General features: G+C 43.2%; 1 protein-coding gene and 1 pseudogene across 1 annotated transcript in view; both read left to right on the top strand.

Annotated features, from left to right (window-relative positions):
• Positions 1-13,053, top strand: part of GRIP1 (glutamate receptor interacting protein 1) — a 145,674-nt gene that overhangs the window by 129,528 nt on the left and 3,093 nt on the right. Inside the window, 1 exon segment of the mRNA XM_025041074.1 lies at positions 12,459-12,605. Within this exon segment, the coding sequence (XP_024896842.1) occupies positions 12,459-12,605 (147 nt within the window).
• Positions 5,472-5,590, top strand: LOC112472321 (annotated as a pseudogene).

Here is a 13,053-nt window from a genome sequence, read left to right as displayed (position 1 = left end):
TGCGCTTTCCCTTTCTGGCTTTGTCAGGGTGGCGTCATAGGTTTCAGGCTGAAGTGCCACCTCAGTCCCTAGACAAGGAAAAAATACAAACTTGTTATTTAAATCATGTATCTGTTAATTTCTATTATTGATTTGCCTATTAAGCGAGTAAAGGGAAACAGGCTTGGTTAATATATTTTTTAAAGAGTGAAAAAAGAGACTTTGGCCTAAAGTCTCCTCCCCTCTCAGACTCTAAGGGCCCTGTCTGGCCTAACATCATCTCTACTAACAATGGGCCAATGACCCTTATTAGTAGCCAGAGGATCTGAGTCACCAGTTTGGGGGCAATTATCGGGATTTGAGGGAGAAGGCCTTTGTTCTAAAGAAAGTAGGGAAAAGAACTTAACAAGGTTTACTAAAAAAGATTAAGAACTCTGCAAGAGATGTCCCTTTTCATTTCCTGCTAAAAGATTAAGAATTTTACAAATGATGTCCCATATCATTAGTACACACATACATACGCCCACACTCATATATGAATGAATCCAAAAATTGTATCCTAACCTTTTCTATTTTTTGTTTTATTTTTAGATGTGATCACATTAAGCTGATTTCAAGTTTTATTAATGGGTCTCAATGGCTCTGGCCTGGGGAGATCATTCTTCTCTTCCTGATGTCTTTATGTCTCTGTTGTGATCAGCCTTAGACAGTAGTTTGGCACGATAACCTTTCCTGTGGTTGCATGCAGTGCTCGTTAAAATACAGACTTCCAAGCCGACACAGACTCACCTGGTCAGCATTTCCCCATTTAGCTACCTCTTCAATGGATTCTCCTGCAGACTAAAGATTGAGTATCATCCCCTTAGGTCTTGCTACCTGGAGGTGATTATCTTGTTTCAGTGAAACCATAGGCAAAGGCTGGGTAGTAGGGTAAAGAAATGAGGTTGCATCCTCGGCCTTGGAACTGCTGAATTTTATCTTTAAAATGAAGTCTGGTTTGTCCTATAGTTTATCACAGATTCTTTCTCTTTGCAAATAAGCAGCCTGTGATCTTAGTTACAGTTTATTGGTAACCCTTCTTTCCCTTCTGAAACCTAAATATACGTTGGTGTCTGCTTAATCTATTTCTGAGTGAATTCTTTACACACTTTAAGGCAAAAAAGGATTTTCAGTAGAGTAGGAAGTTCCCCACATTCAGAGCACAAAAAATCATGTTGATATTTCCTTGTGCTCTGTCAATTACATTGTATTCCTTATTTGTATGTAGCTATTTTTATTTATCTTTTTACAGAAATGTTTTAAAAATAATTTTCCAGCATCTACTTTTATTTACATCTGCCAGTGGCACAACCCTTGAACATCTGAGTCACTCCCAAGGAACTCCTTTATTGTTATTTATTATTTTTTAAAATTTATTATTATTTATGCCTACAGCACCTGGTCTTCCTAGGTAGTCTCCCATCCAAGTACTAACCAGGCCCGACCCTGCTTAGCTTCTGACATCAGACATCGGGCTTGTTCACAGAGGCATGGCTGTAGACTGGGGACCATAGCTCCACTAGGGCATGAACCGGTTAGCACGTCTGCTTTCCGCGTGTAAAGCAGACGTGCTAACCGCTATTGAACCACATCCAAGAACTCCTTTTTATTTCTCATAGCTGCTTTTGCTGCCATCAGCTTTTCCCCCAGCTAAGGTCACATTGCATGTTCCATATGTCTGAGTGTTTTGGAAGGGGCCCTTGTTCTTCTTGATGTGACAAAATTGTTAAACTCCTTGAAAGGAGTGCCATTTTTGATGTTTAACAGGAGCTTCTTTTGCAGTATCCTCCCAGAGTCAGGAACAGGCTCAGCCCTAGGAGGAAATATGGAATGGAACTATGTATCTTATTTAGGCACATGCCTCTTCCTTCACCAGGTATATGGAGTTGGTACTCAAGATCGGACGAGTCTTCACACTGGGCCTAGATCTTTTCCAAGTAGCTAGTGTAGAATGGTCTTACTGTGGAAGTCACTAGAAGCTAAAACAACAAACTGCATGTTTGAACCTTTTGTTTTGCCTACCACTCCATTTGATCCCAATGTCTCTTTCTTCAGGCAAAGAGCGAACAATTAGAGAGAACACAGTCTTTGTTATCTGGCAGACTGAGGTTTGATCCCAGTCTGAGAGTCATTAGCCATGACACTTCTGAGAACCTCAGTTTGCTCCCTCAACCAAATGATCCAAAGGTCAGGATTATTATCAGGAGAAGAGACTTTACAAATAGCATTTTCCCTGGAGAGTCTCGCCAAAGCCGTACAATATGAGAACCCCAGAAAATGAGATCTCCTTAGGATCCCAGAGTTAAAGAAGATTCAGCCAGCTGCCTTAGAACCTCCAGAGATGAGAGGTAAACCAGAATGAGAATCTGTTTACAAAGAGAGGCAGATGTGTGTCTATTTACTAGTCACTCCATCAGTCTGACGAGTATATTCTCTCTCTGTGAAACAAGGAACAGCTAACAATCAGGATGTCATTGGGGGAACATGGAACTGTAGGACAAGCGTTGGAATTCAGGGTGTATATTTTAAACAACTAATGGTATTCAACCCGACAGTCTTCAAAATGTATCATTTCCAACAGCTTCCCTTATTTATGAATCTTTTGAAACAACCTTTCTAAATGTGAAAAAACAATTCTCATGCGAATGATTGGCTCATGTCAAAAATAATTTTTTGTTTCACTCATTAATGAGGACTTGACAGCAGGATAACAAAGCTTGTTCAAATGGGGATAAAGATACTTTATAGATATCTGAGTCCATGAGAAAAAGAGAAAAAAGAATGCCAGAGTAAGATTTCCAAGTTAGAGTTAAAGCTACTCAATGACTTATAAGGAAATAAAAGTAAAGCCTTTGAGGTTATCTTTTCTAATGGACAGAAATAATTTGCATCACTACCAGACAGAACCCAATTTGCATCTTATCACTTTTCTGTAAGTTGCCAGTCACCTTTGTAGACTCAGAGCTCTGCTCTGAGCAATAGAAACCGTAAGCCAAATAGAATCGCAGTTCCCCAGACACAGATAACCCTTAGGCAGGCTTGTTAGACAGTTTCTCCTGAGCTTTATTTCTCACTTTTTGATCATTTGTCTTATCACTTCGGTCATGGGCCCACCACTACCCCTCTTCAGAAATGTCCATAGCTTCCCTTAGGTCTAGCTCTGGCCTGGGGGGATCATTCCTCTCTTCCTGATGTCTTTATGTCTCTGTTGTGATCAAGTATGCTTATAGGTTGTAAGATATTCTGTTATCTTATGTACCCCTCTATTCCCTAATGTCCAGGACCCTGGAGAGAAGCCTCCTGGACTTCCTCCTCCACCATCATTCTGCCCTTTGCTTGTCTGGCAGGGCTGTGATAAGGACACTGATAAAGGTCTAGCCCAGGGCTTGTCTCTGTCTTTCCCTTAGGTGGGATTCAGAGCTCTTTCCTTGTTTGAGAATCTTTGTCTGTCAGACAATGGCGCTGCTAGTGTCAAACCCTGGAATGAGAAAATAAAATCAAGACAGTTAGCGCTCGGTGCACTGGGAGTTTTGGTCAGTTGTAATTTCTCATCCTTTCTGAATAACAGTGAGCCTGGCCCCGAATTCCCACAGGGCGAGACACGGGTAGAGGTCAGGTCTCCCACCCAGAGATGCAGATGGCCCTTGTAGCAAGGATATTGTGATATTATGATTTATAATAAGAAATATATATTTGGTTTTTGTCCTCTTTGCCTGCACAAAGCTCCTAAAACCCTTGAAATTTCCTAAGTGTTGAGAGCCCAAAAGGTGTCTTTTGTTATGTTAATAAGGCGACTTTAGGACAGCACCTAAGGGTGAGGGAGGAGAGAGGGCTTGGGAGTTGAATCAGTCACAAATGACCAACAATTTAATCAATCATGGCTATGTAATGAAGGCTTTATAAAAACCCAGAAGAGAGAGTTCAGAGAACTCCTGGGTCAGTGAACACTTGGAGGTTTGGTGAGAGAGGTGAACTCAGGGGAGAGGGCTCTAAGCTTTCCCCATGCCTTGCCCTACGTGTCTCTTCTCTCTGGCTATTCCTGAGTCATATCCTACAAGGATATAAACCATATAAAATAATAAAGTGGTGATCTAGTACATAAAATGTTTTTTGAGTTCTGTGAGCCACTCTACAAATGAATCAAACCTAAGGAGAGGGGTCTTGGAATCTCTGATCTATATAGCCAGTCTGAAGCCCAGGTGATAAGCTAGACTTACTACTGGCATCTGAGGAGGTTGGGGAGCGGTCTTATAAGACTGCGCCCTATAAGTGGGATATGATGCGATCTCCAAGGTAGATAGTGTCAGAATTGAGTTGAATTGTAGGACATCCAGCTAGTGTTGCAGAATTGCTTGGTGGTGGAGAGAAATACCCGCCAACCCTTTACACACACGTTGGAACTGTGATCATGATATTTTTACCCACATAGGCCTAAAAGGAACGATGGTAGGTAAGTTGCAGAGGGACTTGGGAAGGGTCAAGAGCTGGAGGAGAAGAGCTAGGCCAGAGCAGATGTAGGAGCCGAGAGCAGAAGTAAGAGCAGAGGGGCAGGTGCTGCCAGTGACCAACAAGCAGTGCTGAGCAACAATGGCCAAACAGAGACTGCCACAGCTAGCTGACCCGCTGGTGGCCAGGCGAATGGAAAGGACCAGTGACAGAGTTGATAATAACTGGTATCTGTCAGCTGCCCGGGCGTCCTTTGCTCTCCTGGAGAATTTGAAGAACGACTTAGCCCTTTCCTCTCTGATGTGCTGTGAAATGAGAGACGTGAAGGTGCTGTGAGATGAACTAGGAAAGTAGCACGAAATTCGGCCGCAGACCTTAAAAACTGTGACTTTCCGTTGGATGGGACTCAGCTCTCCAAGGGCCATCTCAACCCCTGACTTGCTCATAGTTAGAGCCAAAATCCAAGCCGCTCTGTTGAGCCCCCGTTTTCCAAGCCCACGGTGCCACACATTTGCCGGGGAGCAGCAGGAGGCCGTGTTGGAACAGCTGTCTCTTTCTCTCCTCTGCCAAGGAGACTCCCCAGACAAGAGGGCAGCCGCTGCCTTTCCTGACTCAGTTCAAAAGCCTGAGTTTGAGTGGTATAAACTGACATTGCGTCCCATTGCACAGGATGCTGTTGGGAAGGCCATACTTTAGTTTTTCCTGCCAGCCCCACAGTTAGCGTAGGAATGTTCTCAAAACTGACTTTACTGGAACTGTCAGGTTTAAAGGCACAAGGCTACACCGCATCAGTGTCTGTAAGAATAAACCCAAATGCCTGGCGATGTACGGCAAAGCCAGGACCATCTCTGAGAAGTGGGTGTCGGTTTGGTCCGTAAGGCCATTGGACCAGGGGCTGAGCTGTAGGGAGGCTGCCTGAGCTGAGGAACTGCTTCTAGGGATGGCTGTCACTCAGAGTGACTTACTCAAGATAGCAGACACAACTGCCCTTAAAATCCAAGCAAAGAGCCTATGGCCATGCCACCCTGAACAAGCCAGATCCCATTTGATCTCAGAAGCTAAGCAGAGTTGGGCCTGGTTAGTACTTAGATGGGAGACCACCTAGGAAGACCAGGCACTGTAAGCATAAAAAATAAAAAAATAAGGGATTGTAAACTGACAAGGTCCTTGCAATCTGTGAGGTCAACCAAGGGTTGCCTTGCCTAAAATAAAAAAATCCAAGCGAGGAGAGTTGACTCTGCAGCTAATGCTTTTCACACATGTCAGAACTGAAAACACAAACATTACATTTCTGATCTTTGCCTCAAGGACATTGTTCAAACATGTGAGTAGACTTGCTTAGAAGTATAAAACAAGGCTCCACTCGAATCACAGCGAGCCCCTCTGCCTCCTGCTAAAGCTCTGTTCTCAGGAAGTTTAGAAGCAGTTGCAGCATATACCGGCAAACAGATAAAATGAAACTGAGTTTGGTAGAGCTGTACCCTTGCCCAGAGTATTCTATTCCAAGGGGCTCATTGGTCCTTTTAGAACAAAAAAATCTAGCTCTGCGTTCATAGTACAGGTTCCGTGGGAGCGTCCTTTGGTCAACACAGAATAGAGACCCTACAAAATAAATCTGATTCACGTGGGCCAGGGCTTTCCACCAAGAGCTTCATGAGCAGTGAGCGGGAGTATAAGCTGACATTCATGGAAATCCAAAAAAGGGCTCTATGAGAAGAAATGCCGCAGACATGATAAATTATTCATCCTCACTTGATTGAGCAGTTGGAAATGGATAAAGGATGCCTGACCCGCTAGGATATTATATGTCCAAGAAAAAAAAAAAACCATGACTTGATGAACACTGCTAAAGAAGTCAGGTGTTTCAGTATTGAATCCTAGAGCTTATACATTCTACCTAGACAAGTCTGTCCATCAACTTCTTCAAGAGTCAGTATCCGCATTAGTAGGAAGGGATTGATTCTGCTGCACAGAGTTATTGGGAGATCAAAAGCAATCATATATAGGAAAGTACCTTGATAAGGGATTCATCTGTGCAAAAAAAAAAAAAAAATTGACTTAACCCTCAGAATACTTAGAATTATTTTTGGACAGGAAATAAATCAGAGGTAACCACTACTCACCTCCAGCCAAACAGGAGGGCAGCAACTACGTGGCACAATTTATTGCTGCTGTTTTGCGAGCAGCCAGCTGTGCTACCCATTTTTGTGAATTATCGATTTCAGGAATCTTATCTTTTATGTCATTTTAAAATGATTTCATTTTTGTTATGTGCTATTTCCAAGCTATTTCCAGGAGAATCATAAAGCTGGCTATTAAAATTCAGTCTCCTCTAACCTTAGGAAATCTTTCTAGAGAGATATTACTTTCCAATTTAAACCATTTATTAATAACCTCTTATTCTGAAGAGTTTACCATAAAGTTACATCAAGTCTAAAGCCCAGGAGAGCCAAGCCTCTTGGCCAACAATTGTGACCCTAATGAGCCAATCTGCTAACCTGCTCTGGTTAACATCCACTTCTCATGTTTTGGTTAGAGTACTACCACTGACTAGTGCTGGCATCCTTTGGTGCCACTCATCCTGGGTCCTGGCTATGGAGCAGATATCCAAGAGCCACAGGCCAACTGGGCAATAAGAATTTCACTACTTTTCCATGCCCACACCAAATGTTCCCCCAAATGCAAGGATTCGGGTTCGCTGTGTTGGAAAACGTGCTCCAGAGCTAAGATAGAAGTGGGCTTCCGATCGTCCGTCACAAGCACAGGCTTTGCAACCCTCAGAGTCACATGCGCCTCAAGGGTGTGGCGGGGCCTGCAGAACAGATGCCAGTCCCTTATGCACACCGCCGTGCGTGCAGGGTCCACGGGATTGAACCCTCCCCTGTACCTAGTTAAAGTGGAACAGAGGTATCTAGAAGGCACCACCCTCTAGGAACGGTGGGGATGGTTCCTCCCCCAGGTGTGCTGCTTGTCACTGGAGAGGACATGGAATAGATCAAAGATGGAAAAGGGGCAAAAGACAGGAGATCCCACAGACGAGGCAAGACCAAGTCCAAGAGGGGCACATAGGCAGGGACCTTGAGCAGAGACATTTCATCCACTAGGAAACAGGGCCCAAAGAATGGCAGGCTGTCGCCAATCCTATCAGGCCCAAAGAATGGCAGGCTGTCGCCAATCCTTTCAGCTGTTCACCTCCTCCTTTTTACCCTTTCCCCCATTCCTCTTTTTCCACTCTTTGGGAAAGGAGCATGGGGATGGAGGAAAAGAGCTGGCATATAAACAGGAATGTTTCCTCCAGTCAAGGCTCCTCGGAGGAACAGCCAACTCCACATTGGGGTCAGGAAATACTCGTAGTGAGTCTGTGATGTCTAGTTCTAGAAAGCAAAGAAGTTATCATGAGTAGTGGGTCGTGTCAAAAGCACATAGGAGTCAACACAAAGCACTCTCCTTGGCCAAAGATGAGAAAATTTGAGCATCCAAACTATGGTACGATTAATTGTTGTGGGTTTATACTGATATTTTACTTAACAAGTCAACCCCTCCGAAAAAAAGAAAACTCTTGTTAGGACACCTTTGGAAGTATTTAATGCTCTAATTTCCTATTCTAAGATTGAAAGGAAAGAATTAGCATTCATTCTGCCGTTCTTGTACAAACTATACTTCAGAATAACCAAACAGCACTAATTAAAGGAGAATTCTTCTCTACAAAAGAATTCTAGCTAATAAATATAGAAGATACTATAGGATTAGAAAAAGATTATCACTCTGCAACCCCTAATGAAATTATTGTTTCAGACAAAGGTTATCAGTGGCTAAAATCACTAGATTAAATGTTGATGGGAAACTTTACAATGGAGAAATTAAGCTGTCATCACCTGAACCCACCCAAAGGGGAACTAGACATTGAGTGACATGATGCCATAGGAAACACACTGTGCCACCTGTGATAATATATATTCGTACCCCTGCTCCCCAAAGCTGACCCTGGCTGCAATTAAACATCCAGAGCTAACTTCCATTTAGAGGAAACATGGGAGATAGAAGAATATGCTACAGGACAAATGACATAGTTCCCACAATAAGTCAGTAGCACAGGGTAAAAAAGATGGGGCATCCTTTAGATAAGAGGACATACAAGATACCTGATGCAAACATAATGTGTGTACTTCGTTGGATCCTGATTTGAGAAAAAAAAAAAACTCTAAAAACCACTTTTGAGACAATCAGGGAAATTTTATTATGGACTAGGTATGGGGCATATCAGAGAGTAAGAGTTAATTTTGCGAATGAATTAGAGACATCGAGGTTACGTAAAAAGTGATCGTATCTTTTAGAGTTCATACTGAGGCACGTTAGAGTGAAATGACATAAGGACTCACATTTGCCTTAAAAATACTCCCCCAAAAAAGAAAAAAGAAGGGCAGAGGAAGTGTGAGCTATCGATGGTTGTTGGGTCCGAGTGATGCATATGTGGAGATTCGTTGTTCTAGCCTGTCTACTCTTGAATATGTTTGAAACGTTTCATTAAAAAATAGCTTTCTCTTAACTTACTGTGGCAGTCATTTCACAATATACGTATGCAAGTCACTATGCAGTATACCTTAAACTTATACAGTGCTATATGGCAATTACATCTCAATAAAATTGGGAAAAAATTAAAATTTTTGAAATAGCTTTTTCCAATAACCACTCACCGCACCTTAGGAACGATTGACAGAACTCTCTTGTCCTGTGGCCTAAGGCAAACTTCTTCTCTGCAATGAGCATTTATTACGCAGCCACATGCCAAGTAAAGAGGTAGTGTGCCATGGAGAGGTCTGAGCTTTGCAGTCAGAACCACCTGGTTTGAACCAACCACTTCTCTGTTGCTCACTATCTGTTTTGCCTTGGGCAAGTTTCTAACCCTCTCTGACCTGTCATTTCCTTGTCTGTGTGATCTGCTTCACAAACTTGGTAGAGATAGCAGCATCCTGTTCACTTGCTTTTTAATCTACTCACTCAAGTCCCACGGGCCTTATTAGCAAGAAGTCCACCATCTCTCCCCGGGGGACCATCCATCCCACCTCCCTCCCTGTCCAACACTGGGGCTTCCTCAGCTCTTAAGCAGAGCGGGCCTGGCTCCAAGAAGTGCTTTCACCTCTTATGGCCACAAGGTGTCGCCATTGGATCTGTACCTCGGCCAGCCCCAGCCGCCCAACCACCCTGGGGCTGCAGCTTTGATAACTTCCAGCGCGGCCCGCCTGGGAGAGGGAGGCAGAGAGGGACCTGTTTTGAAACCCAGAATTAAATCCCTCTTAGTTCACGCTTGCACCACATCGTGACCAATTTTGAATGGCTTCCAAACTCAACCTTGTCAGAACTAGCCATTTCATTTATTCAACAAAATACTAACCCTGCTATGTGGCAGGCACCTATTTAAGGATTTGAGTGAATAAAACAAAGATCTTCATGCTCCTTGAGGGGGCGTCTTCCACATACTCCCCTACGGCCTTTACCTGAGCCCAGGTCACCAAGAAAGACTTCTCCTCCCCTCTTGATGAGTTTTGCATTGGAAAGTACTCAGTCATTTACACAGTTTTAACCCACCTCTCCCCACGCATCAAAGGGTTGGGTCCATGTCAGATGGGGCACTGGAGTTAGTAAGCTATACGCATAAGTGCACGCAGGCACCACACATACAAACCCCTTCTAGAGGACTTACTACTCTATACTTACATAACTGAGTGCCACAAAAGTGATCCTTCCGTGGAAATCAGGTCATTTCAGATTTTTAAACTTTTATATATACTTACCCGATTTAAAATGGAAACTTTTATTCATCTGGCAGGATTGTAAGGTAGATTACATTATATATCTTCCCTGAACTATAAACTCATGAAGGCTAAGTTTTGTTCACTACTATATCCTCAGTCTTAAAACAGTGCCTGACACATAGTAGAGTCCATTGTGGGTGCACACACACTCATACGTGCACGCACGTGCACACGCACACACAGTGATGGAATGAGACTGCAAAGAATGTCATCTCATTAAACATTAGTTCCCTTGCTTCCTTTTTCCAGAATATGTAACAGCCCCTCTGGATGGCGACACACCACACAGAAAACTTCAGTGTGCACACAGACCACTAGCGAGCTCTAGATGCCAACTCAGTCAGTCTGGGCCGGAGTCGAGCTTCTGCCTTTTCACACACTCCTGAGAGGTGTCGGTGCTTCTAGTCAGGACCACACCTTAAGTGGCAAGGCACTTTTTTATTTCCTCTTAAAGTTATGATGCGATCAAATTCTGCTCCCTTTCCTTCTAGTGTACTGGTGGGGAAGAGGCAGGCAGGTATGGTATATGTCAATTTATCTTATTTCATAGGATCTATGATGCCATAGATTATAAAACAGCCCAATTTCAGAGATTTTAAAATATGAAAAAACTGCATCTTAGAATATAAAATACGGCATTTTGAGCATCGCTAGAATAATGATAAAGTGCATGGTGTTTAGAGTCAGACAGTTTTGGCCACACCTCTCATTACCTTTGTGACCTTGGGCAAGTCACCAAAGCTCTATAAAATTGAATTTTCTCACCTCTAATATGGCAATCACTTCTAGGGTTTCTGGTGAACAGTATCAAGCCAGATAAACTGATGATTCATCTCTTTACCCAGTGAAATAAAAATCTACAAACTGACCGCTTTTTTATTTTTTTCTATCTGCCATACCTCTCTGAAGTAAAATAACTGGGTATAAAAAATAAACCTGCTCTTAAAGTTTTAATCTTGGCATTTTGCCCCGTATCACTCTGAATTTTTGCCTCTTTTACAAGAATGTGTTCATGTTTGTGTAAAAATAAAGATAAATGAAATATACATTTTTAGATCATTAGAGGAAAAAAGTAAGCCCAAATCATTGCTTGAAGCGTGCATGAGTTTTTGCAGAGGACATTCGGCAAAACTTAGTAAAAACAGTGGTCACCGAAAAGCATTAAATGAGCGTGAAGTGCTGAGCACACCACCTGGCAGTATCCAGCACTGTGGGCGCTCAGTGAATGTTACATATTAATGTGCTGCCTCGAGAAGGCAGACTCTTCTCTCATTCACTGCTGTTTTCCAGCACCCAGAATCACGTTTGGCACATGGTAGGGACTCAGGACACATTTGATGAAAGTATGAATGATCTGATGAATGAATGAATCTCAGACTAAATCTTGCAGGTGGTAAGGTAGAGGAATGAGGATTGGTAGAAGCTTTAGCTGGTGCTAGCTGGTCTTGGGTGCAGAACCAGCTGTGGCCCACGGCTGAGAAGGGTGACTACCTTGAATTGCTCAACCAAACCCCGTAGCTTTTCAAGCCAGACTCCAGAGCAAGGGGTCTGTTACAGGAACACTTTCGAGTCTTTTAAGTGGGTTTTGCCAGAAGTACTGAAGTACCAATTGAGGTTTCTATAGCAAATAAAATGATGGACTTTGTGGCACTTGCTAAAAGGCAGAGAATATGCTCAGCTCTGCACCCAGCATAGCACCAGGTAGGGCTGGGCAGGATGGGAAGGCCTTTGGCGTCATTCTGAGATCCATCAGGATGAAAGGCTGTTCCCTGGCTGCTCCCAACGCCAGGGAGCTGCTTCAAGAAGATAGAGAAGTCGACTTGCCCTGAAACTATGATGAAAGAAGAGGAAAGGAAGGAAATGAAGGAGGGAAGGAGGAAGAGGAGAGGAAGGGAGGGGAGGAGTGAGGTGGGAAAGGTGGAGGGGAGGGAAGGGATGGGGAGGGAGAGGGGGAAGGACCAGCATTCTCAGCACTTCTGCTTTTTCAGTTCCGAGGAGAATTTTACAAATTCCAAGAATGTTCCTGGAGACAGGGAAAAGCTGCAGGGTTGGAGGGAGCTGCTGAATTACAAATCCATTATGTTATTAAAATTTGTTTGAAAAGATCGTGTGTCGAGAAGATTCACAAGCAAAAGTCTCCATCTTAGCTAAATGTCCCCTTCACATTTTCTCACTTTCCAGGTGACCTTGTACAAGAGCTCTGACATGGAAGACTTTGGGTTCAGCGTGGCGGATGGCCTGCTGGAGAAAGGAGTGTATGTGAAAAATATTCGCCCAGCTGGGCCAGGAGAGCTTGGTGGCTTAAAGCCCTATGACAGGCTCCTACAGGTAAGACCACAGGTGGAATTTTAATTAATTTAACTCTTCTAAGTCTTATTTGACCAATGACCACCCATCCTCCTTTGCTTCAAGACTGGATTATGGGCTCCTCCCATACAGGATAGAAACTTTTCCTCTGGTAGAGTTCACCAGTTATTGAAATGGCCTGAATATATATATATATATTCCCCAGCAGATTATAAACTTCATGAGAATGAGGCCAGTACCTTATTCTCCCATTTTCCACTGTCCAGTGCTTAATATTTCAATACCTTACACAATATCTGAACCTTGTTTATTTAATGGAGTCCTGTTGTGGTCAGATATAGTTTCATTGAGCAAAGCAAATTCCTGACCTCATGTGCAGTATTTTGCAGGAAAAGGAGAGGACTGACATCAGTCCTAAAGTGTGTCCCACTGGAGTCTGCCACCAAACAGCTCATTTTCAAAGTAGGAG

Source organism: Pteropus alecto, unplaced genomic scaffold (genome assembly GCF_000325575.1).
Source record: "Pteropus alecto unplaced genomic scaffold, ASM32557v1 scaffold76, whole genome shotgun sequence".
Lineage (NCBI taxonomy): Eukaryota > Metazoa > Chordata > Mammalia > Chiroptera > Pteropodidae > Pteropus > Pteropus alecto.
Note: the sequence above shows the minus strand (reverse complement) of the source record. Positions and strands in the feature narration are given on the sequence as shown.